Source organism: Rhinoraja longicauda, chromosome 7, assembly GCF_053455715.1.
Source record: "Rhinoraja longicauda isolate Sanriku21f chromosome 7, sRhiLon1.1, whole genome shotgun sequence".
In the NCBI taxonomy this organism is placed as follows: domain Eukaryota; kingdom Metazoa; phylum Chordata; class Chondrichthyes; order Rajiformes; family Arhynchobatidae; genus Rhinoraja; species Rhinoraja longicauda.
This window is the reverse complement of record NC_135959.1, coordinates 7,190,064-7,216,334: the sequence shown is the minus strand read 5'-3', so window position 1 is coordinate 7,216,334 and position 26,271 is coordinate 7,190,064. Positions and strand designations below refer to the sequence as shown.

Genomic DNA, 26,271 nt, shown 5'->3' with positions numbered 1-26,271 from the left:
TATTGTCTATTGTCTATTGCCTATTGACAGCACCCGTGGTCAGGGTCGAACTCTGGCGCTGTGAGGCAGCGACTCCACCCACGTTTCTACATTCTTGCTTCACAAAGCTCGGTGATTACCTCCAGCCTCCTTTCCCCAGTTGAGCATCCACTGTAGCCTGCAGTCACAAGACCACGGGTTGTCGTGCAGGTAGATGCTGTCCAGCTGCAGCAGCTGACTGAGCATTTTCTCGGGCAGCGTGTGGATGGAGTTATCGGCCAGGAAGAGGTGCTTTATTGACGAGAACTTGAAATGCTGCAGGAACGAGAAGGTGACAAAGGTGTTGGGGTGGACCTGTTGCAATTGGTTCCCTTCCAGGTGCACGAGGGCCAGGGACGTCATGCCGTAGAATGCGCCGGGCTGAATGAATTCTATCTTGTTGTGGTCCAAGTGCAACCGTTGCAGATTCACCAGTCCCTGGAAAGTAGCTCCTGTTATGGCAGTCATTTTATTGTAGCTCATTTTCAGCGCCTGGAAGAGAAGGGGAAAAAAAAAATTACATTGACTGAAACGAGGCAATCCCAAAACGAACACTTAAATCAGTTCAAGATGCAGGAAAGTCTTCGTCCAAATTGCCACGGCTTTACATTAACAAGCAGCACACGCAGAGTATTCGCACACTGTTGAGGCGACTAGTCCTGTGTTTCCCACAGGGAATTGTTGGACTTTATTCAATTATCTTGGGAGGTTTGAGGAATTATGGGAGACGGAGGTCAGAAGGCCATATCATATATATACAGCCAGAAACAGGCCTTTTCGGCCCTCCAAGTCCGTGCCGCCCAGCGATCCCCGCACATTAACACTATCCTACACCCACTAGGGACAATTTTTACATTTACCCAGCCAATTAACCTACATACCTGTACGTCTTTGGAGTGTGGGAGGAAACCGAAGATCTCGGAGAAAACCCACGCAGTTCACGGGGAGAACGTACAAACTCCTTACAGTGCAGCACCCGTAGTCAGGATCGAACCTGAGTCTCCGACGCTGCATTCGCTGTAAAGCAGCAACTCTACCGCTGCGCTACCGTGCCGCGCTATCGGAGTAGAATTAGGCCATTCGGCCCATAATAATAATAATAATAATAATAATAATAATAAGAATGCATTACATTTATATAGCGCTTTTCTAAACACTCAAAGGCGCTTTACAGGGTTTACTAAAACATAGATTTATTTTTGATTTTTTAAAAAAATAGATAAATAAGTAAATGAACAGAAAAGGAAAAATAAGGTGAGGTGACGGTCAGTGGTTGAAGGCAGTGCTGAACAGGTGAGACTTCAGTGATGTTTTGAATGTGGTGAGTGAGGAGGAGTCTCTGATGGTCTGAGGTAGTGAGTTCCAGAGTGTGGGAGCAGCGATGGAGAAAGCCCTGTCCCCCCCATCAAGTCTACTCTGCCCTTCAATCTGGCTGATCCATCTCTCCCTTCCTAACTCCCTCCATTCCTCCTGTCTTCTCCCTATAAGCTCTAATACCTGGGCTAATCGAGAAAGGAGGAAAAATGGACAGAGAACTGGAACTGGAGCCAATGGTTTATTTACTTTGGAGAGAAGGAATGGGTGACGTTTCGGGTCAAGACCCTTCTTCAGGCCCGACCAGAAACGTCACCCATTTCCTTCCCTCCAGAAATACTGCATGTCCCGCTGAGTTACTCCAGCTTTTCTTCTATCTTCGGCGTAAGTTCATAGGTTCAGGAGTGGCAGGAGCAGAGACTAGGCCATTCGGCCCATCAGGTCTACTCCGCCACTCAATCATGGCTGATCTATCTCTCCCACCCTAACCCCATTATCCTGCCTTCTCCCCATAACCCCCTGACACCCGTACCAGGGTGGCACGGTGGCGCAGAGGTAGAGTTGCTGCCTTACAGCGAATGCAACGTCTGAAACTCAGGTTCGATCCTGACTACGGGCGCCGTCTGTACGGAGTTTGTATGTTCTCCCCGTGACCGCGTGGGTTTTCTCCGAGATCTTCGGTTTCCTCCCACACTCCGAAGACGTACAGCTATGTAGGTTAATTGGCTGGGAAAATGTAAAAAATATCCCTAGTGGGTGTAGGATAGTGTTAGTGTGCGGGGATCGCTGGGCGGCGCGGACCCGGTGGGCCGAAGGGCCTGTTTCCACGCTGTATATCTAAATCTAAAAAAAATCTAAAAAATCAGTCAAGAATCTCTGGCTTAAAAATATCCATTGACGTGGCCTCCACAACCTTCTGCGGCAATGAATCCCACAGATTCACCCCCCTCATATTAAAGAAATTCCTCCTCATCTCTTTCCTAAAGGGACATCCTTTAATTCTGAGGCTATGACCTCTGGTCCTAGACTCTCCAACTCGTGGGAACATCCTCTCCTCATCCACTCTATCCAGGTGTCTGGATATCAGGAGGCAGATGTGAACCAGCACCTCTACAATTCCTTTCAACGCAGTTCTTTAATTATTATTGTCACGTGCACCGAGATATAGCAAAAGGCTTTTTTTTGTATCGTGCTATCCAGTCAGTGAAAAGGTTACACATGATTATAATCAAGCTGTCCGCCGCGCACAGAAATAAAGATTTAAAAGAGTGGAGCGACTGTAGTGAATGATTGCAGATCCACTTCTGGGACCAGCTGCGTAGTGTGTCGCCTGGCTTTGGTTCCATCTTGGATCTGTGCAACCTTATGCATGTAGAAGAACAGAGTCATAGAGCGATACGGCGTGGAAACAGGCCCCTCACCCCCAACATGTTCCCAATGTTGGGGGAGTCCAGAACAAGGGGCCACAGTTTAAGAATAAGGGGTAGGCCATTTAGAACTGAGATGAGGAAAACCTTTTTCAGTCAGAGAGTTGTGAATCTGTGGAATTCTCTCCCTCAGAAGGCAATGGAGGCCAATTCTCTGAATGCATTCAAGAGAGAGCTAGACAGAGCTCTTAAGGATAGCGGAGTCAGGGAGTATGGGGAGAAGGCAGGGACGGGGTACTGATTGAGAATGATCAGCCATGATCACATTGAATGGCAGTGCTGGATCGAAGGGCCGAATGGCCTCCTCCCGCACCTATTGTCTATTGTCTATTGCCCACACCAGCCGACATGTCCCATTTATACTAGTCCCACCTGCCTGCGTTTGGCCCAGATCCCTCCAACTCTTGTGCCTCTCTAATTGTTCCTTAACCGTTGGGATAATCCCAGCCTCAACTACCTCCTCTGGCAGCTCGTTCCATTTACCCAGGATGAGAGGGGATCTTATCGAAACATATAAGATTATTAAGGGGTTGGACACGTTAGAGGCAGGAAACATGTTCAGCCATGATCACATTGAATGGTGGTGCTGGCTCGAAGGGCCGAATGGCCTACTCCTGCACCTATTGCCTATTGTCTATTGTCTATTGTAACTCAGCGGGCCAGTCAGAAAAAGGATAGGTGACGTTTCGGGTCGAGACCTTTTTGTCTGTAGAACGGTCCTGACCCGAAACGTCACCTATCCTGCCTCTCCAGAGATGCTGCTTGACTCACAGAGTTACTCCAGCACTTTATGTGCCTCTTTGGTATAAACCAGCATCTGCAGTTCTTTGGCGGTTTGTTCCATACACGCACCACCCTCTGAGTGAAAAGGTTTCCCCTCAGGTTCCCACTAAATACTTCCCCTCTCACCTTAATAGACAATAGACAATAGACAATAGACAATAGGTGCAGGAGTAGGCCATTCAGCCCTTCGAGCCAGCACCGCCATTCAATGCGATCATGGCTGATCACTCTCAATCAGTACCCCGTTCCTGCCTTCTCCCCATACCCCCTCACTCCGCTATCCTTAAGAGCTCTATCCAGCTCTCTCTTGAAAGCATCCAACGAACTGGCCTCCACTGCCTTCTGAGGCAGAGAATTCCACACCTTCACCACTCTCTGACTGAAAAGGTTCTTCCTCATCTCCGTTCTAAATGGTTAAGCCTGCAGTTGGGAAGAATGGAGCACTTGGATCAGAAAATTATCCAAAATTGCATCCAACAAACTTGATAATTTATTCACAGTAACGTGATGTGAGTCGTGCGTTATAGTTCAGACAAGGGCATGTTTCCACGCTTTATGTCTCTATGATTATAACGTTATTAGTAAAAGTAAGCATGAAATGAAGGTAAACCTCCCTTCCATTGACTCCATTTTTACCTCACGCAGCCTCGGCAAGGCCAGCAGGACCAGTCGCACCCTGGCCACTCCCTCTTCTCCCCTCTCTCACCAGGCAAAGGGTATAGAAGTGTGAAAATGCACACATCCAGATTCGGGGACAATTTCTTCCCAACTGTTATCAGGCAACTGAATCAACTGTCGTATGTTGAAAGGCTGGAGCGATTGGGCTTGTATACACTGGAATTTAGAAGGATGAGGGGGGATCTTATTGAAACATATAAGATAATTAGGGGATTGGACACATTAGAGGCAGGAAACATGTTCCCAATGTTGGGGGAATCCAGAACAAGGGGCCACAGTTTAAGAATAAGGGGTAGGCCATTTAGAACGGAGATGAGGAAGAACTTTTTCAGTCAGAGGGTGGTGAAGGTTTGGAATTCTCTGCCTCAGAAGGCAGTGGAGGCCAGTTCGTTGGATGCTTTCAAGAGAGAGCTGGATAGAGCTCTTAAGGATAGCGGAGTGAGGGGGTATGGGGAGAAGGCAGGAACGGGGTACTGATTGAGAGTGATCAGCCATGATCGCATTGAATGGCGGTGCTGGCTCGAAGGGCTGAATGGCCTACTCCTGCACCTATTGTCTATTGTCTATTGTCTATCCTACCACAACCAGAGAGCAATGCTGATCTGCTGTCTACCTCATTGGTGACCCTCAGACTATTCTTGATCGGACTTTACTGGCTTTACCTCGCACTAAACGTTATTCCCTTATGCATCTGTACACTGTAAATGGCTCGATTGTAATCATGTATTGTCTTTCCGCTGACTGGTTAGCACGGAACAAAAGCTTTTCACTGTACCTCGCTCGGTACATGTGACAATGAACTAAACTGTAAAAGAAATGTAATAGTTACAAGGCTACCGAGGGAACTATCTACTAAAGTAAGGAATTGGATATCTTTATCTTTAAATTATTTTTTCGTGGCAGTTATTGAATTAGTCACCAATGGGATTCCTCCTCTGCCAAACTTGAATGAAGGAGTTCTGGGCCACTATAGACAATAGACAATAGACAATAGGTGCAGGAGTAGGCCATTCAGCCCTTCGAGCCAGCACCGCCATTCAATGTGATCATGGCTGATCATTCTCAATCAGTACCCCGTTCCTGCCTTCTCCCCATACCCCCTGACTCCACTATCCTTAAGAGCTCTATCCAGCTCTCTCTTGAATGCATTCAGAGAATTGGCCTCCACTGCCTTCTGAGTCAGAGAATTCCACAGATTCACAACTCTCTGACTGAAAAAGTTTTTCCTCATCTCAGTTCTAAATGGCCTACCCCTTATTCTTAAACTGTGGCCCCTTGTTCTGGACTCCCCCAACATTGGGAACATGTTTCCTGCCTCTAACGTGTCCAACCCCTTAATAATCTTATACGTTTTGATAAGATCCCCTCTCATTCTTCTAAATGTAATCGTATGTATGTAAAATGTAAGAAATAATATATGGGTCGCCCAAAAAAAAACAGGGAGGGAGGGTGGCGCAGCGGTAGAGTTGCTGCCTCACAGCGCCAAAACCCGGGTTCCATCCCGATAGTGGATGCTGTCAGTACAGAGTTTGCACCTTTTTCCTCGTGACCATAGAAACACAGAAACGTAGACAATAGGTGCAGGAGGAGGCTATTTGGCCCTTCGAGCCAGCACCACCATTCATTGTGATCATTGCTGATCATCCACAATCAGTAACCCGTGCCTGCCTTCTCCCCATATCATAGAAACATAGAAAACATAGACAATAGGTGCAGGAGTAGGCCATTCGGCCCTTCGAGCCTGCACCGCCATTCAATATGATCATGTCTGATCATCCAACTCAGTATCCCGTACCTGCCTTCTCTCCATACCCCCTGATCCCTTTAGCCACAAGGGCCACATCTAACTCCCTCTTAAATATAGCCAATGAACTGGCCTCAACTAAATTTACCTTCTGTGGCAGAGAATTCCACAGATTCACCACTCTCTGTGTGAAAAAAAACGTTCTCATCTCGGTCCTAAATGACTTCCCCCTTATCCTTATCCCTTGAATCCGCTAGCCCCTAGAGCTCTATCTAACTCTCTTTTAAATTCACCCGGTGAATTGGCCTCCACTGCCCTCCGTGGTAGAGAATTCCACAAATTCCACCCAGCAAGTGACCGTGTGGGTTTTCTCCAGATGCTGCAGTTTACTCCCCACACTCCAAAGACGTAAAGGTTTGTGGGTTAATTGGCTTCTGTAAATTGTAATTTAGCCCTGGTGTGTAGGATAGTGCTAGTGTTGGCATGGAGTGAAGGGCCTGTTTCCGCGCTGTTTCTCTAAAGTCTAAAGTCTAATGTTCGTAAGTCAAGATGTTCTGTCAACTTTACCCAGTCTCTTAAAGTGGTTGACGTAACCACCCGTTTGCAGAGGCCTAGCAAGTCATTCCAGTGTCAGAAAAGGTTTTATCACCATTTCGCAAGAGAAATAATGAGCAAGCTTTGATGATTTGTGGCTTAATATTTTTTTTAATATTTCAAACTGACAGCTTGATAGAGTGGATGTGGAGAGAATGTTCTCACCAGTGGGAGAGTCTAGGACCAGAGGTCACAGCCTCAGAATTAAAGGACGTTCCTTTGGGAAGGAGATGAGGGAGGAATTTCTTTCGTCAGTGGGTGATGAATTTGTGGAATTCATTGCCACAGAAGACTGTGGAGGCCAAGTCAGTTGATATTTTTAAGGCAGAGATAGATAGATTCTTGATTAGTATGGGTGTCAGAGGTTATGGGGAGAAGGCAGGAGAATGGGGTTACGAGGTAGAGATAAATCAGCCATGATTGAATGGCTGAGTAGACAACGGCCTAATTCTGCTCCTATCACTGATGAACTTAAGAGCTAAACTTAACTTGAAGAAGGACATGAAGGTCCTGGAAAGGGAACAGTAAAAGATGCCATAGAGGGAGTAAAGAGAAGGTTCACCAGATTGATTCCTGGGATGGCAGGACTTTCATATGAAGAAAGACTTGATAGACTCGGCTTGTACTCGCTGGGATTTAGAAGTTTGAGGGGGGATCTTATAGAAACTTACAAAATTCTTAAGGGGTTGGACAGGCTAGATGCAGGAAGATTGTTCCCTATGATGGGGAAGTCCAGAACAAGGGGTCACAGTTTAAGGATAAGGGGGAAGTCTTTTAAGACCGAGATGAGAACGTTTTTTTTCACACAGAGAGTGGTGAGTCTGTGGAATTCTCTGCCACAGAAGGTAGTTGAGGCCAGTTCATTGGCTATATTTAAGATGGAATTAGATGTGGCCCTTGTGGCTAAAGGGATCAGGGGGTATGGAGAGAAGGCAGGTACGGGATACTGAGTTGGATGATCAGCCATGATCACATTGAATGGCGGTGCAGGCTCGAAGGGCCGAATGGCCTACTCCTGCACCTATTTTCTATGTTTCTATGTTTCTATGACTAAATTGGTTAGAAGACTGAACAATTTTAGTCTCAGGGTTAAATCAAAGAAGCTAGGGTTGTTTACTTTGGAGCACAGACGTTTGAAAGGAGATTTGATGGAGGTGAATAAAATCGTTAAATAGAGGTAATCGGTGCCCTTTAGCTATGAGCAGGATAAACTGATTTAACATTCTGCACAGAAGATACAGGAAGAATATGAGTAAAAACCTTTTCAGTTTAGTTTAGTTTAGTTTAGTTTATTGCCACGTGTACCGAGGTACAGAGAAAAGCTTTTGTTGCGTGCTAACCAGTCAGTGGAAAAACTATATATGATGTTTTCAAGAGAGAGTTAGATTTAGCTCTTAGGGCTAACGGAATGAAGGGATATGGGGGAAAAGCAGGAACGGGGCACTGATTTTAGATGATCAGCCATGGTCATATTGAATGGCGGCGCTGGCTCGAAGGGCCGAATGGCCTACTCCTGCACCTATTTTCTATGTTTCTATACATGATTACAATTGAGCCATCCACTGTGTACAGAACCATGATAGGGGGAATAACAGTTCGTGCCTGATAAAGTCCGGTAAAGTCCAATTGCAAATTGTCCCTAGTGAGTAGGATAGTGTTAGTGTGCGGGGTGATCGCTGGTCGGCATGGACTTGGTAGGCCAAAGGGTCTGTATCTGCGCTGTGTCTCTAAAGTCTCTTAAGTCTAAAATCTGGTCAATAATCAGTCAACCTCCGCTTTAAAAATACCCAATGACTTGGCCTCCACAGGCGTCTGTGGCAATGAATTCCACCGATACCACACCACCCTCTGACTAAAGAAATTCCCCTTCATCTCCTTTCTAAAGGTAAGTCGTTTTAGAAACATAGAAACATAGAAAATAGGTGCAGGAGTAGGCCATTCGGCCCTTCGAGCCTGCACCGCCATTCAATATGATCATGGCTGATCATCCAGCTCAGTAACCTGTACCTGCCTTCTCTCCATACCCCCTGATCCCTTTAGCCACAAAGGCCACATCTAACTCCCTCTTAAATATAGCCAATGAACTGGCCTCAACTATCTTCTGTGGCAGAGAATTCCACAGACTCACCACTTTCTGTGTGAAGAAATGTTTTCTAATCTCGGTCCTAAAAGACTTCCCCCTTATCCTTAAGCTGTGACCCCTGGTTCTGGACTCCCCCAACATCGGGAACAATCTTCCCGCATCTAGCCTCTCCAACCCCTTAAGAATTTTATATGTTTCTATAAGATCCCCCCTCAGTCTTCTAAATTCCAGCGAGTACAAGCCTAGTCTATCCAGTCTTTCTTCATATGAAAGTCCCGCCATCCCAGGGATCAATCTGGTGAACCTTCTCTGTACTCCCTCTAAGGCAAGAAAGTCTTTCCTCAGATTAGGAGACCAAAACTGCACACAATACTCCAGGTGCGGTCTCACCAATGCCCTGTACAACTGCAGTAGAACCTCCCTGCTCCTAAACTCAAATCCTCTTGCTATGAATGCCAACATACCATCATCCACTTTCTCCAACATACCATTCGCTTTCTATTGTGAGGCTGTTCCCACTGGTCCTAGACTCTCCCACTGGTGGAAAAAATCCTCTCCATGTTCACCCTATCCGGGCCTTTCACCGTTCGGTAAGTTTCAACGAGGTCTCCCCTCACCCGTCTAAACTCCAGCGAGTACAGGCCCAGTGCCGTCAAAAGCTCATCGTTATACCTTGCATTCATTCTTTTGCAAAAGAAAACATAAATGCAGTTTTAAACAGCTTATACGATATGAAGAATGTACCAAGAACCAGGCACTACCTGCAGTGAACTCAGGTTTTTGAAGACTTTATCTGGAAGATTTTGGATGTCATTGCCGTGAAGCATCAATAGTTCCAGTCGCTGCAGACCTTCGAAGAATTCCTTACGCACACTCTGTATGTTGTTGAAGCTGCACAACACAGAAGAATATCACTCCCATGATCCACTTAGAAGAGCCGACTAATGCAGTGCTTTACAGGGGTAGGAGGGAGAGATAGATCATCCCACGATTGAATGGCGGAGTAGACTTGATGGGCCGAATGGCCTAATTCTACTCCTATTCCTTATGAGCTTTATGGAAGTCAAAGATCTCACTCTCTCTTCTTTTGGTTTAGTTTAGTTTGGAGATACAGCGCGGAAACGGGCCCTTCGGCCCATCGAGTCCGCGCTGACCGGCGATCCCCGCACACTGGCACTATTCTACACACATTAGGGACAATTGACATTTGTTGTCCATAAGTTGAAAACTGTAACGTCCAGGTTCAGGGGCAGCTTCTTCCCTACAACCAGCAGGCTATTAAACACCACCACCTCCAAATAAGCTCACAAGCGGGGCCTGTGGACTTTAACATCGTGAAGCCCGTGGTCTCTGGTAAGTAGAGGCCGACTCGGGAGCTCCATGCCGCGGAGAGAGTTTAAACCGTCCCGACGCGGGGAGTTTCGATCATCCCGGCGCGAAGGCTCGGACCGTCGGCAGCGGCGACTGCGGACGGTTCCACAGCCCCGACCGCGGGTGAACAAAGAGGAAGATGGTTGAACTTTATTACCTTCCATCACAGTGAGGAATGTGGAATCTGCTGTGGTGGATGTTTAATGTTAAATTTGACTTTATGTGGCTGTGCGTCTTGTTGCTTTTCACATAGTGTGACTGTATGGTAACTCATATTTCACAGTACCTTAATTAGTACATGTGACAATAAATTGATCTTGAATCTTGAATAGACAATAGGCAATAGGTGCAGGAGTAGGCCATTCGGCCCTTCGAGCCAGCACCGCCATTCAACGTGATCATGGCTGATCATTCTCAATCAGTATCCCGTTCCTGCCTTCTCCCCATACCCCCTGACTCCGCTATCCTTAAGAGCTCTATCTAGCTCTCTCTTGAAAGCATTCAGAAAATTGGCCTCCACTGCCTTCTGAGGCAGAGAATTCCACAAATTTACAACTCTCTGACTGAAAAGGTTTTTCCTCATCCCCGTTCTAAATGGCCTACCCCTTATTCTTAAACTGTGGCCCCTGGTTCTGGACTCCCCCAACATTGGAAACATGTTTCCTGCCTCTAACGTGTCCAGTCCCTTAATAATCTTATATGTTTCAATAAGATCTCCTCTCATCCTTCTAAATTCCAGTGTATACAAGCCTAGTCGCTCCAGTCTTTCAACATACGATAATTCCACCATTCCGGGAATTAACCTAGTGAACCTACGCTGCACGCCCTCAATAGAAAGAATGTCCTTCCTCAAATGTGGAGACCAAAACTGCACACAGTACTCCAGGTGCGGTCTCACTAGGGCCCTGTACAACTGCAGAAGGACCTGTTTGCTCCTATACTCAACTCCTCTTGTTATGAAGGCCAACCTTCCATTGGCTTTCTTCACTGCCTGCTGTACCTGCATGCTTCCTTTCAGTGACTGATGCACTAGGACACCCAGATCTCTTTGTACGTCCCCTTTTCCTAACTTGACACCATTCAGATAATAATCTGCCTTCCTATTCTTACCACCAAAGTGGATAACCTCACATTTATCCACATTAAACTGCATCTGCCCACTCACACAGACTGTCCAAGTCACCCTGCAACCTCATAGCATCGTCCTCACAATTCACACTGCCACCCAGCTTTGTGTCATCTGCAAATTTGCTAATGGTACTTTTAATCCCTTCATCCAAGTCATTAATGTATATTGTAAATAGCTGCGGTCCCAGCACCGTGCCTTGCGGTACCCCACTAGTCACTGCCTGCCATTCTGAAAGGGACCCATTTATCCCCACTCGTTGCTTCCTGTCTGCCAACCAATTTTCTATCCATGTCAGTACCCTACCCCCAATACCATGTGCTCTAATTTTGCCCACTAATCTCCTATGTGGGACCTTGTCGAAGGCTTTCTGAAAGTCAAGGTACACTACATCCACCGGCTCTCCCCTGTCCATTTTCCTAGTTACATCCTCAAAACATTCCAGAAGATTAGTCAAGCACGATTTCCCCTTCGTAAATCCATGCTGACTCGGAACGATCTTGAACTATAAACAACAAAAAAGGTTCTTATATATATATATATATACAGAACCTTTCTTGTTGTTTGTTGTTCAGAGCTTATTTGGAGGTTGATTACAGTCTATACAGAACGGTTTTTGTTGTTTATTGTAGGTTTTACAGAGTATTATGTTTATACATCTATTGATCTGCTGTAAATAATAATTTAATTGCTCTGTTTCGGGACATATGACAATAAACACTTTTGACATTTTTGACTTCGTGCATTGACCTGCTGCTATTCCTTTCATGATCTTATATACTTTGGCCTGCAGAATTAAAAAATACATGTTGCTTAGTAGATACTCCAGCTATGGAGTAAGCATGCCTTGTGGATTTAAGAAATCACGCTGATGATGGAACCAAGTGCTCACCCAAAATTGATCCTCTCCACCATCTTTGGTATTCCTGATGGCACAGCTGTCAGAGATCGAAAGGTGCAGTGGACTTCAGTGGAGAAGTAACAGGCGCAGGGTTGTGGACAAGAGAGGGTGAGGCTTGGATATCTCAGGGACAACATCAGTACCATGGGGAGAGTTACCACAGGGACCATGTGGAATGACGCCTCAAACATCTTTGCCCTTCCTTTGGTGCGGAGGGCAGAACGAGGTACGGCGTTGGATGTTGTAAGCTCCTCGAGCGGAGGACACTCTACCAAGCTTTCCTCCGGAAATTTATCTGTGTTGTGGGTGTTGTAACTCTGGCAAACGACGAGCGCTTCGACAAGACGGATGCTTTTCAAAAGTGTTACATACAATTCCGGCTCATTCTGTTGAGAGAGAAAGAAGAAACCATTTATCCACTGATCAACAAGTAGTATAAGAAGATTAACTGCAGATGCTGGTACAAATCGAAGGTACTTATTCACAAAATGCTGGAGTAACTCAGCAGGTCAGGCAGCATCTCGGGAGAGAAGGAATGGGTGACCTTTCGGGTCGAGACCCTTCTTCAGACTGATGAAGGGTCTCGACCCGAAACGTCACCCATTCCTTCTCTCCCGAGATGCTGCCTGACCTGCTGAGTTACCCCAGCATTTTGTGAATAAAATCCACTGATCAACGCTCAATGTTCTTCCACATCAAAAGCTCTCATAAGCACTGAAATAAGCACTGGAAATTACTAGACCAAGTGGACCCGTTGGGCCCAAACCACTCCTGCATTGGGGCAGCACCCTCCCCTCCCCCAGTCCCCCCTCCCCCATCTCCCCCCTTGCTCCCAACCCCTTCCCTCCCCCTCCCCCTCCCTCCACCCCCCTCCCCCTCCCATCCCCTCCCCTTCCCCTCCTCCCCTTCTCCCCCTCACTCCATCCCCCTCAACCTCCCTTATCCTCCCTCCTCCCCCTTCCCCCCTTCCCTCCCCCCTCCCTCCCTCGAAGATAGATTTAAACTTTAAAATGTGAATAACTTAAAAAATATAACACCGATTTCAATGAAACGTCTTCCATTAGCACCAAAGGGAGGACGGTGAGTAAGGTGGGCCTAGAATTGTCGCGCTGTCGTGTACCGTTTTAGCATTGGTTCAGGAACAAACAGACAAACAAACGAACGAGAGTTTTAGTTTGTAGATGATTTCATTACTTAAGATTTTTAAAAATTTTAGTTTTAGAGATGGAGCGTGGAAACAAGCCCTTCGGCCCACCGAGTGCGTGCTGACCAGCGATCACCTGTACACTAATTCTATCCTACACACGAATGACAATTTACAGGGCAATTTACAATCGACCTACAAAGCAGCACGTCTTCAGAATGTGGGAGGAAACCGGAGCACCCGGAGAAAACCCACGCGGTCGCAGGGAAGTATGTGCAAACTCTGTACAGACAGCACCCGCGGTCAGGATCAAAACTGGTTCTATGGCGCTGTAAGGCAGCAACGCTATAGACAGTAGACAATAGGTGCAGGAGGAGGCCATTCGGCCCTTCGAGCCAGCACCGCCATTCAATGTGATCATGGCTGATCATTCACAATCAGTACCCCGTTCCTGCCTTCTCCCCAAACCCCCTAACTCCGCTATCCTTAAGAGCTCTATCTAGCCATAGTAGTGGGTGACTCCATTGTCCGAGGTACGGACAGTAGATTCTGTGGCGACAGCCGGGACTCGAGGATGGTCTGTTGCCTCCCTGGTGCCAGGGTTCAAGACATCACGGGGCGGCTTCAGAACATCCTAGCGAGGGAAGGCGATCAACCGGAAGTAGTTGTGCACGTGGGCACGAACGATGTCGGGAGGAAGAGGAAGGAGATACTGCGACGTGAGTTTAGAGAGTTAGGAAGAAGACTGAAAAGTAGGACGTCAAAGGTGGTTGTCTCTGGACTGCTACCTGTACCTCGTGCTGGTGAGGGCAGGCTTAGAGAGATCGGGGATATGAATGTATGGCTGAGGGGCTGGTGCAGGGAGCAGGGATTTAGATTTCTAGACCACTGGGATCTCTTCTGGGGTAGGGGTGACCTGTACAAAAGGGACGGGTTGCACCTTAACAGCAGGGGGACCAACATTCTGGCAGGCAGGTTTGCTAGTGCTACACGTGTGGGTTTAAACTAAGTGGTGGGGGGGAGGGGTTGACAAATTGGGAATATGAAGATGGAGTTAAAGGGGAAGCGAATACAGGAGAAATTGCAAAGGACTCTTGAATGAATGGGTAGGGAAGTTCTAGAAGGGATAAGAGAGTAAGGTCAGGGCCAATTGCTGTGATCTTGCCTTGCTAGTACAACTTTCACCATGGCAATCCGTTGTCTCTCTCTTTTTTACCTTCTCATTATCTCTGTTTCATTGTTTTACTCTCTGACCTCCTTCTCTCTTTTCTCTCTTGCTTGTTTTGATTGAAGGTGCCATGATAGCCACTAACGTCGGTTCATTTTAGTTTAGTTCAGGGTTACAGCGTGGAAACAGGCCCTTCGGCCCACCGAACTGACCAGCGATCCCTGAGCACAAAACACTGTCCTGCACACACTAGGGACACTTTATACATTTATACCAAGTCAATTAACCTATAAACCTCCACGTCTTTGGAGTGTGGGAGGAAACCGGAGCACCCGGAGAAATCCCACGCAGGTCACGGGGAGAACGAACAAACTCTGTACCGACAGAACCCGTAGTCGGGGTCAAACCCAGGTCTCTGGCGTTGTAAGCGCTGTAAGGCAGCAACTCCACCACTGCGCCACCGTGCTGCCCACACTGTGCCATTGCTGCCTGCTTGTACATATGACAGCTTGTGGCATGTTTGGGATGTGGTTTGGCCTCAGCAGCAGAATGTTATACTGCATGTTACATGGAATAATGGCTAACCTAGCAGTACGAGCAATACTGTAGGATACACAGGAGAATTGTGTGCAGTCTGGAGTATTGCGTGACGTTGTGGTCTCCTAATTTGAGGAAGGACATCCTTGCGATTGAGGCAGTGCAGCGTAGGTTCACGTGATTAATCCCCGGGATGGCTGGGCCGTCATATGAGGAAAGATTGGAGAGGCTGGGCTTGTATTCACTGGAGATTAGAAGGATGAGAGGGGATCTTATAGAAACGTATAAAATTATAAAAGGACTGGACAAGCTAGATGCAAGAAAAATCTTCCCAATGTTGGGGGAGCCCAGAACCAGGGGCCACAGTCTAAGAATAAAGGGGAAGCCATTTAAAACTGAGATGAGAAAAAACTTTTTCACCCAGAGAGTTGTGAATTTGTGGAATTCTCTGCCACCGAAGGCAGTGGAGGCCAATTCACTGGATGAATTTAAAAGAGAGTTAGATAGAGCTCTAGGGGCTAGCGGAATCAAGGGATATGGGGAGAAGGCAGGCACGGGTTACTGATTGTGGATGATCAGCCATAATCACAATGAATGGTGGTGCTGGCTCGAAGGACCAAATGGCCTCCTCCTGCACCTATTTTAGACAATAGACAATACACAATAGGTGCAGGAGGAAGCCATTCGGCCCTTCGAGCCAGCACTGCCATTCAATGTGATCATGGCTGATCATTGTCAATCAGTACCCCGTTCCTGCCTTCTCCCCATACCCCCTGACTCCGCTCTCCTTAAGAGTTCTATCCAGCTCTCTCTTGAATTGGCCTCCACTGCCTTCTGAGGCAGAGAATTCCACAGATTCACAACTCTCTGACTGAAAAAGTTTTTCCTCATCTCAGTTCTAAATGGCCTACCCCTTATTCCTAAACTGTGGCCCCTTGTTCTGGACTCCCTCAACATTGGGAACATGTTTCCTGCCTCTAACATGTCCAACCCCTTAATAATCTTATACGTTTTCTTTGTTTCTATGTTTCTAATGAAGATGTTGGAACCCTGAGCAAAAAACCAAAGCGGTGGAAGAACTCAGGAGGCTCCCCGCGGAGGTTAAATGGACAGGTGCCAATTCAGGTTGAGACCGAGGCTCACATTGTCGACCTCCCCCGTGGTGAGCCCTGTCAACTGACCTCAGTCAGGCGAACGACAACAAACAGAGACAGCAGAAGGAGAAGCAGCTTCATAACTTCTGCCGCCTCAAACGCAAGAAGAAGAAGAAGGTTGAGACCCTTCCCAAGGTCGCAAGAAATTGCAGAGAATTGTGGACGCAGTCTAGACCATCATTCAAACCAACCTCCCTTCCATTGACTCCATCTACACTTCACGCTGCCTTAGCAAGACCAGCAGCATAATCAAGGATGGGTCTCACCCTGGGACACTTCCTCTTTGACCCGCTGCCATCGGGCAAGAGGTACAGCAGTGTGATAACGCATACCTCCAAGTCAAGTCAAGTCAATGTGCAGTGAAATGAAAGATTGCCCACAGTCCAACAACAAGAGCAATACAAAATAAGCAATAACACACACAATCAAACAAAATGAAACATCCATCACAGTGAGTCTCCTCCAGTCACCTCCTCACTGTGATGGAAGGCCAGATTCAGGAACAGTTCCTTCCCAGCTGTTATCAGGGAAATGTACCATCACCATCCTATCATCCACTAGAGAGCAGTTCTGAGCTACCATCTACCTTGTTGGAGACCTTCGGACTATCTTTAATCGGACTTTACCGGACTTTATCTTGGACTAAGCTTTATTCCCGTTATCCTGTAGATGTACACTGTGGACAGCTCGATTGTAACTATGTATAGTATTTCCACTGACTTGATAGCACGAAATGACAATTTCCACTGACTTGATAGTACCTCAGGGCACGTGACAGTAACCTAAACTGAACTAAACTAAACTAGACGGGAGAAAATTGGTACAAGTACATGAGGGGAAGGCGGGAGGCAAACACTACCCATTCCATTCACCTCTCTTAATCAGCTTTCTCACATCTAATTCAGCAGTCTAAAGAAGAGTCCAGACTCGAAACGTCATCTGTCCAATTCTAAAGGTGTCCCTTGATTAGGAGTTATGGGGTGAATGCAGGAGAATGGGGGTTGATTAGGGAAAGACAGATCAGCCGTGATTGAATGGCGGAGTAGACTGGGATGGGATTTTTTCTGCCCGGCGGGGGCTTCGATGTCGGGAGCCCCGACCGCCCCGACGTGCAGCGGCAGCGGCGGCGTCTTCGCCCGCCCCGGAACGCGGGGCTTGGGTCGGCCCGCTGTGGACCTTTCACCGTCCGGCGTGGCCTGGAACATGGTAACTACAACAGCCTGACCGCGGGAGAAGGCGGCAGGGGAAGAGAAAATACATTCTGGCCTTCCATCACAGTGAGGAGGTGACTGGAGGAGACTCACTGTGATGGATGTTTTTTTCTGGTTCATTTTGTTTGATTGTGTGTGTTATTGCTTATTTTTATTGCTCTTGTTGTTGGACTGTGGGTAATCTTTCATTTCACTGCACATTTATGTGTTTGTGACAAATAAATGACTTGACTTGACTTGACGAATGGCCTACCTCTGCTCCTAGAACCTATGAACCTACGAAGTAACTTTCTCAATACAGATCTGCAACATCTCAGGAACATAAATTAAAGTCTGCCCAAGATTCTGGCTGTGCAAGTCCAATAAAGAGAAGACATTTGGAAAAAAATCAGTTGCATGTGCAACGGAGAAGAATAGAAATCTGTTTGTGATTATTCAATAGTAATTTAGTAACGGGTCAGTTATTTTGGAATAATCGTAGTAATAATCCAATCAAAGTATTTGGATGCAGAAGTCTGAATTAAGATATTATTCATCAGTACCCAGGGCGTGTAATTGAGATTCTCAACAGTTCCAATGTCCTAATTTTTAAACTAACTTTCTCAGCGGAGTCTCTGCCAAATCCATTCAGGAAATATTACTCTCTGAAATAGTTTGCTACCTTATTACTACTTTGGCTCTGACACCACTAATGAAGGATGACAACCTCCAGGCCCTTTACTCTGATTTTTATCGGAAACTAGACCAAATGGACTTGTTGGGCGTAAACCTCTTCTGCATTGGTGCAACACCCTCTCCTCTCCCCCTCCCCCTCCCCTCCCCCTCCCTCCTCCCCACCCCCTCCCCACCCCCTCCCATTCCCCCTCCCCCCTCCCTCCTCCCCACCCCCTCCCCCTCCCCTCCCCTTCCCCCTCCCTCCCTCTCCCCCTCACCCCCCCTCCCCCTCCCCTCCCCTTCCCCCTCCCTCCCTCCCCCCCTCCCTCCATCCCCCTCCCCCTCACCCCCCCTCCCCTTCCCCTACCCCCCTTCCCCTCCCGCCCACTCCATCCCTAACCATAATTGTCCTCCCTCCCTCCTCCCACCCTTCCACCCCCCTCCCTCCCTCCCACCTCCCTCCCTAGGAGATAGATTTAAACTTTAAAATGAGAAAAACTTTCAAAATATAACACTGATTTCAATGAAACTTCTTCCATTAGCACCAAAGGGACGACGGTGAGTACGGTGGGCCTAAAATTGTCGCGCTATCGTGTACCGTTTTGGCTGTAGTTCAGGAACAAACAAACAAACAAACAAACGAGAGTTTTAGTACATAGATTTTCACTCTTCATTTCAAAGTAGTGCCATTTATTATTATCATATCATATCATATATATACAGCCCACCAAGCTTTTCGGCCCACCAAGTCCGTGCCGCCCAGCGATCCCCGCACATTAACACTATCCTACACCCACTAGGGACAATTTTTACATTTGCCAAGCCAATTAACCTACATACCTGTACGTCTTTGGAGTGTGGGAGGAAACCGAAGATCTCGGAGAAAACCCACGCAGGTCACGGGGAGAACGTACAAGCTCCTTACAGTGCAGCACCCGTAGCCAGGATCGAACCTGAGTCTCCGGCGCTGCATTCGCTGTAAAGCAGCAACTCTACCGATGCGCTACCGTGCCGCCCTTATTGGGAAATAGATATTGATGTAATGTTTGTGCGGCACAGTGGCGCAGCGGTAGATTTGCTGCCTTGCAGCGCCAGAGACCCGGGTTCGAGCCTGACCATGGGTGCTTGGCTGTACAGAGGTTGTACATTCTCCCCGTGAACGCATGGGTTTTCTCCAGTTTCCCCCCACACTCCAAGAGACGAACAGGCTTGTAGGCTAATTGGCTTGGTATAATTGTAAATTATCCCTTGTGTGTGTGTAGGACAGTGTTAGTGTGCGGGGATCGCTGGTCGGCGCGGACTCGGTGGGCCAAAGTGACTTGACTTGACTTGACGAATGGCCTACCTCTGCTCCTAGAACCTATGAACCTACGAAGTAACTTTCTCAATACAGATCTGCAACATCTCAGGAACATAAATTAAAGTCTGCCCAAGATTCTGGCTGTGCAAGTCCAATAAAGAAAAGACATTTGGAAAAAAATCAGTTGCATGTGCAACGGAGAAGAATAGAAATCTGTTTGTGATTATTCAATAGTAATTTAGTAACGGGTCAGTTATTTTGGAGTAATCGTAGTAATAATCCAATCAAAGTATTTGGATGCAGAAGTCTGAATTAAGATATTATTCATCAGTACCCAGGGCGTGTAATTGAGATTCTCAACAGTTCCAATGTCCGATGGCAGCGGGTCAGACAGCATCTCTAGAGAACACGGATAGGTGATTTTCAATTCAAATTTATAGACTTTAGAATTACAGCGTAGAAAGAGGCCCATCGGCCCATCGTGTCCACGTCGATCAACGAACACCCCTTACATTAGCTGTATCCTATGCACTAGGGTCAATACACTGACGACAATTAACCTACAAACCTGCACGTCTTTGGAACATGGGAGGAAACCGGAGCACCCGGAGAAAACCTGCGCTGTCACAGGGAGAAAGGTACACATTCCAAGTGGACAGCACCCGTAATCAGGATTGAACCTGGGTCTCTACGCTGTGAGGCAGCAACTCAACCACTGCGCCACTTTGCCGACCATGACGTTTTGGGTCGGGACCCTTCTACAGACACTATGTTTCAGTGTTGGGATATCTACATTTACCGATCTGTTGGCTTTGGCTGAGCGGCATGGTGAATTGGTTCAGTTTGCTAAAGCCCCTGTCCCACTCAGGCGATTGTTTAGGCGACTACAGGTGACTAGGCCGTCGCCACACGGTCGTTGGGGTGTCGCCTGTACGGCCGTGAGTCGTCTCCAAAGAGTCGTAGCGTCTTTCCGGTCGCCGCTGGATTTTGAAATGTTTAGGCAACTGTTGGTTTGACGCCAATGATGGTAGCTTGACGTCTCCTGACGTGGGTGCTGTGTTAGGTTGTCGCCGGTGCCGACTTTGGTGAATTCCATTGGCGACGGCCCACGTCAACCGGCGACAGGGTCGTAGCTTGTCGTAGCTTGTCGCTGGTAGACGTAGGTTGACTACGGTCTTCGTAGGTTGTCGTCTGCGTGGTCGTGGGTTGTCGTAGGTGCGATCGTAGGTGGACGTCCTACTCGCGACGATTGGGTCGCCGGTTGTCGGTAGCTTGCCGTAGCTTGACGTCGACTAGGTGGTAGGTTGATGTAGTTTCTTGTAGACATTGTCTTGGGGTCCAGTCGCCGGTTTTTCTGCCACCTGCTACGACTCTGACAGTCGTCGACAGTCGCCTAAAAAGTCACCTAAGTGGAACAGGCCTTTAAGGCCCATTATACGATACGATAAAACTTTATTCATCCCAGGAGGGAGATAGACAATAGACATTAGACAATAGGTGCAGGACGAGGCCATTCGGCACTTCGAGCCAGCACCGCCATTCAATGTGATCATGTCTGATCATTCCCAATCAGTACCCCGTTCCTGCCTTCTCCCCTTACCCCCTGACTCCGCTATCCTTAACAGCTCTATCTAGCTCTCTCTTGAATGCATTCAGAGAATTGGCCTCCACTGCCTTCTGAGGCAGAGAATTCCACAGATTCACAACTCTCTGACTGAAAAAGTTTTTCCTCATCTCAGTTCTACATGGCCTACCCCTTATTTTTAAACTGTGGCCCCTGGTTCTCGATTCTCCCAACATTGGGAACATGTTTCCTGCCTCTAACGTGTCCAACCCCTTAATAATTTTATACCTTTCGATAAGATCCCCTCTCATCCTTCTAAATTCCAGTGTATACAAGCCTAGTCGCTCCAGTCTTTCAACATACGACAGTCCCGCCATTCCGGGAATTAACCTAGTAAACCTACGCTGCACGCCCTCAATAACAAGAATATCCTTCCTCAAATTTGGAGACCAAAACTGCACACAGTGCTCCAGGTGCGGTCTCAGATTGGTCTGCCACAGCCATAAAACACAACAAGGTACGTGAAACGTGAAATTAAAGTGACGAGTGGAAAGTCCAGGGTTTGGAAGGGTGTGCCAAGATTGGGGAGGAGGAGGAGTCAGTCTACCCCATGACAGAAGGGGGAGGAGTTGTACAGTTTGATGGCCACAGGATCTCCTCTGGCGTTCTAATGTGGTAATGGAGGATAAGAGATTCGACCTGTGCAGAGAGCTGAATGTTTAAGAAGCATCTCAGCAAGTAAATAAAAGCATAGAATCATACAGTACGGAAACAGGCCCTTTGGCCCAACACGTCCCCTTGACAGGTGCCATTGTAACAAGATAATCAATGTTATTCGCCCGCCCCAGATCGTGGGGCTTGGGTCGGCCAATTAACCTACAAACCTGTACGTATTTGGAGTGTGGGAGGAAACTGAAGATCTCAGAGAAAAACCCAAGCAGGTCACGGTGAGAACGTCCAAACTCCGTACAGACAGCGCCCGTAGTCAGGATCGTACCCGGTTCTCTGACGCTGTAAGGCTGCAACTCCACCGATGCCCATTGATCTAGTCTTCATTCAGATACTAATTGTTGCATTTTCTAGTATTTATTTTTCTGTTTTTCGATACAGTACATCAACTATATCATTCCCTGCTCTCCGCTTTACAACGCTGTGTTACAAGCATTAGAAATGCATTGGATTCTATGGGAACAAAGCATGAGTAGTGCCAGTCTGCAGAAGGGTCTCGACCCAAAACTTCACCTATTCCTTTTCTCCTGAGATGTTGTCTGACCCGCTGAGCAACTCCAGCGTTTTGTTTCTACCCTCTGTGTAAACCAGCATCTGCAGTTCCTTCCTACACAATATATTTCACTCCGTTTTTTTCTTTCGCATTATCCAATGTACTTATGTATATAGTATGTAACGATAAGTGTAGGAAAGGCATGGAGGTGCAGCACTAGAGTTGCTGCCTTACAGTGAGAGAGAACCTCCCCCTCCCCCCACCCCACCGGGTTCGATCCCGTCTAGGGGTGCTTGCTTGTAAGGAGTTTGTACGTTCTCCCCATGACCTGCGTGGGTTTTCTCCGAGATCTCCGGTTTCCACCCACTCTCCAAAGACACGCAGGTTTGTAGGTTAATTGGCTTGGTATAAGTGTAAAATTGTGCCCAGTGTGGTGTAGGATGGTGTTAGTGTGCGGGGATCGCTGGTCGGCGCGGACCCGGTGGGCCGAAGGGCTTGTATCCGTGCTGTATCTCCAAACTAAACTAAACAAATAATGTTGCAACATTCTATTCTGCACTCTGGTTATCATAAGATCATAAGTAGAATTCGGCCCACTAAGTCTACTCCGCCATTCAATCATGGCTGATCTATCTCTCCCTCCCAACCCCATTCTCCTGCCTTCTCCCCGTAACCTCTGACACCCGTACTAATCAAGAATCTGTCTATCACTGCCTTAAAAGTATCCACTGACTTGGCCTCCACAGCCTTCTGTGGCAAAGAATTCCACAGATTCCACAGGAGGCTGGTTTGGGCCCTTCAACGACCAACATAATAGATGACGCTGGAGCCAAACACGACAAACGTAGCCAGGATATGGCACTGTCTCCATCAATCATTGGCAAAGGAACCATTTATGAAAAGCAGCTGTCCAACCCACCCGTCAAACTTGTTTAAACAACTTCGAAAAATCTCCGACTGATAGACACAAAGTGCTGAAGTAACTCAGCGGGTCAGGCAGCATCTCTGGAGAAAAGGAACTAGGTGATGTTTTGGGCCGGGACCCTTCCTCAGTGTAAGGAGAGTGTATCTTCGGCGATACAGCGCGGCAACAGGCCCTTCGACCGACCAGCGATCCCTGCACACTAACACTATCCTACACACACTAGAGAGAATTTACAATTATACCAAGCCAATTGCCCGACAAACCTGGACGTCTTTGGAGTGTGGGAGGAAACCGGAGCACCCTGAGAAAACCCACGCAGGTCACGGGGAGAACGTACAAACTCCGAACAGACAGCAGCAGTGGTCGTGATCGAACCTGGGTCTCTGGCGCTGCGAGGCTTCAACTCTACCACTGCGTCACCGAGCCGCCCTGTTCGTTGGTTGAAAACGACTTGGATGGGGGAGGGATGGAGAGAGAGGGAATGCCAGGGGTTACTTGAAGTTAGAGAAATCAATATTCATACCACTGGCCTGCAAGCTTCCCAAGTGAAATATGAGATGCTGTTCCTCCAAATTGAGTTTCGCCTCACTGTGACAAGTGAGACCTAGGACAGAAAGGTCAGTGTGGGAATGGGAAGGAGAATTAAAGTGTTTAGCAACTGGGAGATCAGGTAGGTCTAGGCGGACTGAGCGAAGGATCTGAGGGAGATTTATACCCAAAGATTGCTGGAAACGTTGAAAGGTTATGCATTTTGTCTTTCACAGGCACCCCTGACGAAAAATCCAGATGGGAGAGGAGTTTACTTTTAATGCAGTGTGTTGAATTGACATGGAATGCGTAGCCTGAAAGAGAGGGGGGAGCATATTGAGTAGCAACACTCAGGAAGAGGTTACCTTGAAAAGGAAACATTTGCAGAACAAAGAACGAGTGGGAAGTGTGGGACTAGCAGGCACGGGTACGATGGGGCGAATGGCCTTCTTCTGTTCTGTATGATTTTACAGGGTAGATATCTTCCATGGTTGCAGGTTCCACTGAATGAAGAATAGCAATGTTTAGTTTAGTTTCGTTTAGTTTAGAGATACAGCGCGGAAACAGGCCCTTTCGGACCACCGGGTCCGCGCCGACCAGCGATCCCCGCACAATAACATTAATCTACACCCACTAGGGACAATTTTTACATTTACCAAGCCAATTCACCTACAAACCTGCACGTCTTTGGAGTGTGGGAGGAAACCGAAGATCTTGGAAAAAACCCACGCAGGTCACGGGGAGAACGTACAAACTCCGCACAGACAGCACCCGTAGTCAGGATCGAACCCGGGTCTCCGGCGCTGCATTCGCTGTAAGGCAGCAACTCTGCTGCTGCACCACCATGCCACACATCGATAGGAAGGAAGAATGGAAAGGAAGAGCTTAGCGGGCTATGGGCCAAATACAGGCAAATGGGACTAGCCCAGTATGCCAACTTGGTTGGCATGGACAAGAAGGGCCGAAGGGCCTGTTTCAGTGCTGCACAACTCTAGGGCTCCAATTGGACTGCACACCGTTCTTCATCTCTATAGTTTAGTGATCCAATTAGGTCAATTTGTACATTATGCAGAACAGTGTATAACAATATGTGCAAGAAGGAACTGCAGGTGCTGGTTTAAACCGAAGATAGACACAAAATGCTGTACCTCAGCGGGACAGGCAACACCTCTGGAGGGAAACAATGGGTGACGTTTCAGATTGAGTCCCTTCGTCAGACTTCAGACACCATGCCTATGCTTGGCCAGGCCGACCCTACAACATCATCCAGCGATCCCCGCACATTAACACTATCATACACACACTAGGGACAATTTACATTTATACGAAGCCAACTAACCTACAAACCTGAACGTCTTTAGAGGGTGGGAGGAAACCGAAGATCTCGGCGAAAACCCACGCAGGTCACGGGGAGAACGTACAAACTCCGTACAGACGGCACCCGTAGTCGGGATCGAACCCGGGCCTCGGGAGCTGCAAGCGCTGTAAGGCAGCAACTCTACCGCTGCGCCAACGTGCCGCCCTCTGCAGTTCCTTGTTCCTACATATTGAATGCACTATACTAACTTCGCAGAAGTACAAGTGAAGTATGTGAAGTATTTTACTTCTGATTTGAAATGATTGATGGTCTCCAGATAGTAATTTCGTTGGTTGACTGAATTTAGCTCCATGGTATTTCTCACTCCCTGTTTTGCAGCAGTCCCTAAGAGAGATTTTAAAAGCATGCTTGGCAAATCCTGAGGTAATGGATATTAATGAACTAATGTACATGAAGCTGTGGAGAGAAATGTGTCGGAAGGAACTGCTGATGCTGGTTTAAACCTGAAGATAGACACAAAAAGCTGGAGTCACTCAGCGGGACAGGCAGCATGTCTGGAGAGAAGGAATGGGTGATGTTTCGGGTCGAGACGGGTCTGAAGAAGGGTCTCGACCGGAAAGGTCACCCATTCCCTCTCTCCAGTGATGCTGCCTGTCCCACTGAGTTACTCCAGCTTTTTGTCTCTAAGGTGTAGAAGTAGATCTTAACTCATTGTGGACAGAATCTCAGCTATAGATTGTCACCAAATTCTCTGCCACAGAAGGCAGTGGAGACCAATTCACTGAATGTTTTCAAGAGAGAGTTACATTTAGCTCTTAGGGCTAACGGAATCAGGGGATATGGGGGAAAAATGAGGAACGGGGTACTGATTTTTGATGATCAGTCATGATCAATAGACAATAGGTGCAGGAGGAGGCCATTCGGCCCTTCGAGCCAGCACCACCATTCAATGTGATCATGGCTGATCATTCTCAATCAGTACCCCGTTCCTGCCTTCTCCCCATACCCCCTGACTCCGCTATCCTTAAGAGCTCTATCTAGCTCTTTCTTGAATGCATTCAGAGAATTGGCCTCCACTGCCTTCTGAGGCAGAGAATTCCTGATCATATTGAATGGTGGTGTTAGCTCGAAGGGCCGAATGGCCTATTCCTGCACCTATTTTCTATGTTTCTCTGAATGAATGGCGGAGTAGACTTGATGAATGGCTTCATTCCGCTCCTAGAATTTGTGAAGATAAGTATCGAGGCAGCATTTGAAGCACTGTGTTCACTTTTAGTCACTCTGCTATAGGCAAGATGTTGTTAAGCTGGAAAGAGTGCAGGGAAGATTTATGATGATGTTCTGCCTGAATGTAAAGGCATGAGCTATAGGTAGAGGCTGTCCAGGCTAGGACTATATTCTTTGGAGCGCAGAAGGATGTGGGATAATGTTGTAGGGATGTGTAAAGAATAAAGAACCAAATGGCGGGACTGTCATATGTTGGAAGACTGGAGCGACTAGGCTTGTA

At 47.5% G+C, this 26,271-nt stretch overlaps 1 protein-coding gene across 1 annotated transcript in view; it reads right to left on the bottom strand.

Annotated features, from left to right (window-relative positions):
* Positions 1 to 26,271, bottom strand: part of mxra5a (matrix-remodelling associated 5a) — a 117,993-nt gene that overhangs the window by 22,617 nt on the left and 69,105 nt on the right. Inside the window, exons 6-8 of the mRNA XM_078402922.1 lie at positions 12,031 to 12,425; positions 9,403 to 9,532; positions 120 to 510 (exon numbers count right to left, since the gene is read on the bottom strand). Of these exons, the coding sequence (XP_078259048.1) occupies positions 120 to 510; positions 9,403 to 9,532; positions 12,031 to 12,425 (916 nt within the window). The remainder of the gene's footprint in view (positions 1 to 119; positions 511 to 9,402; positions 9,533 to 12,030; positions 12,426 to 26,271) is intronic.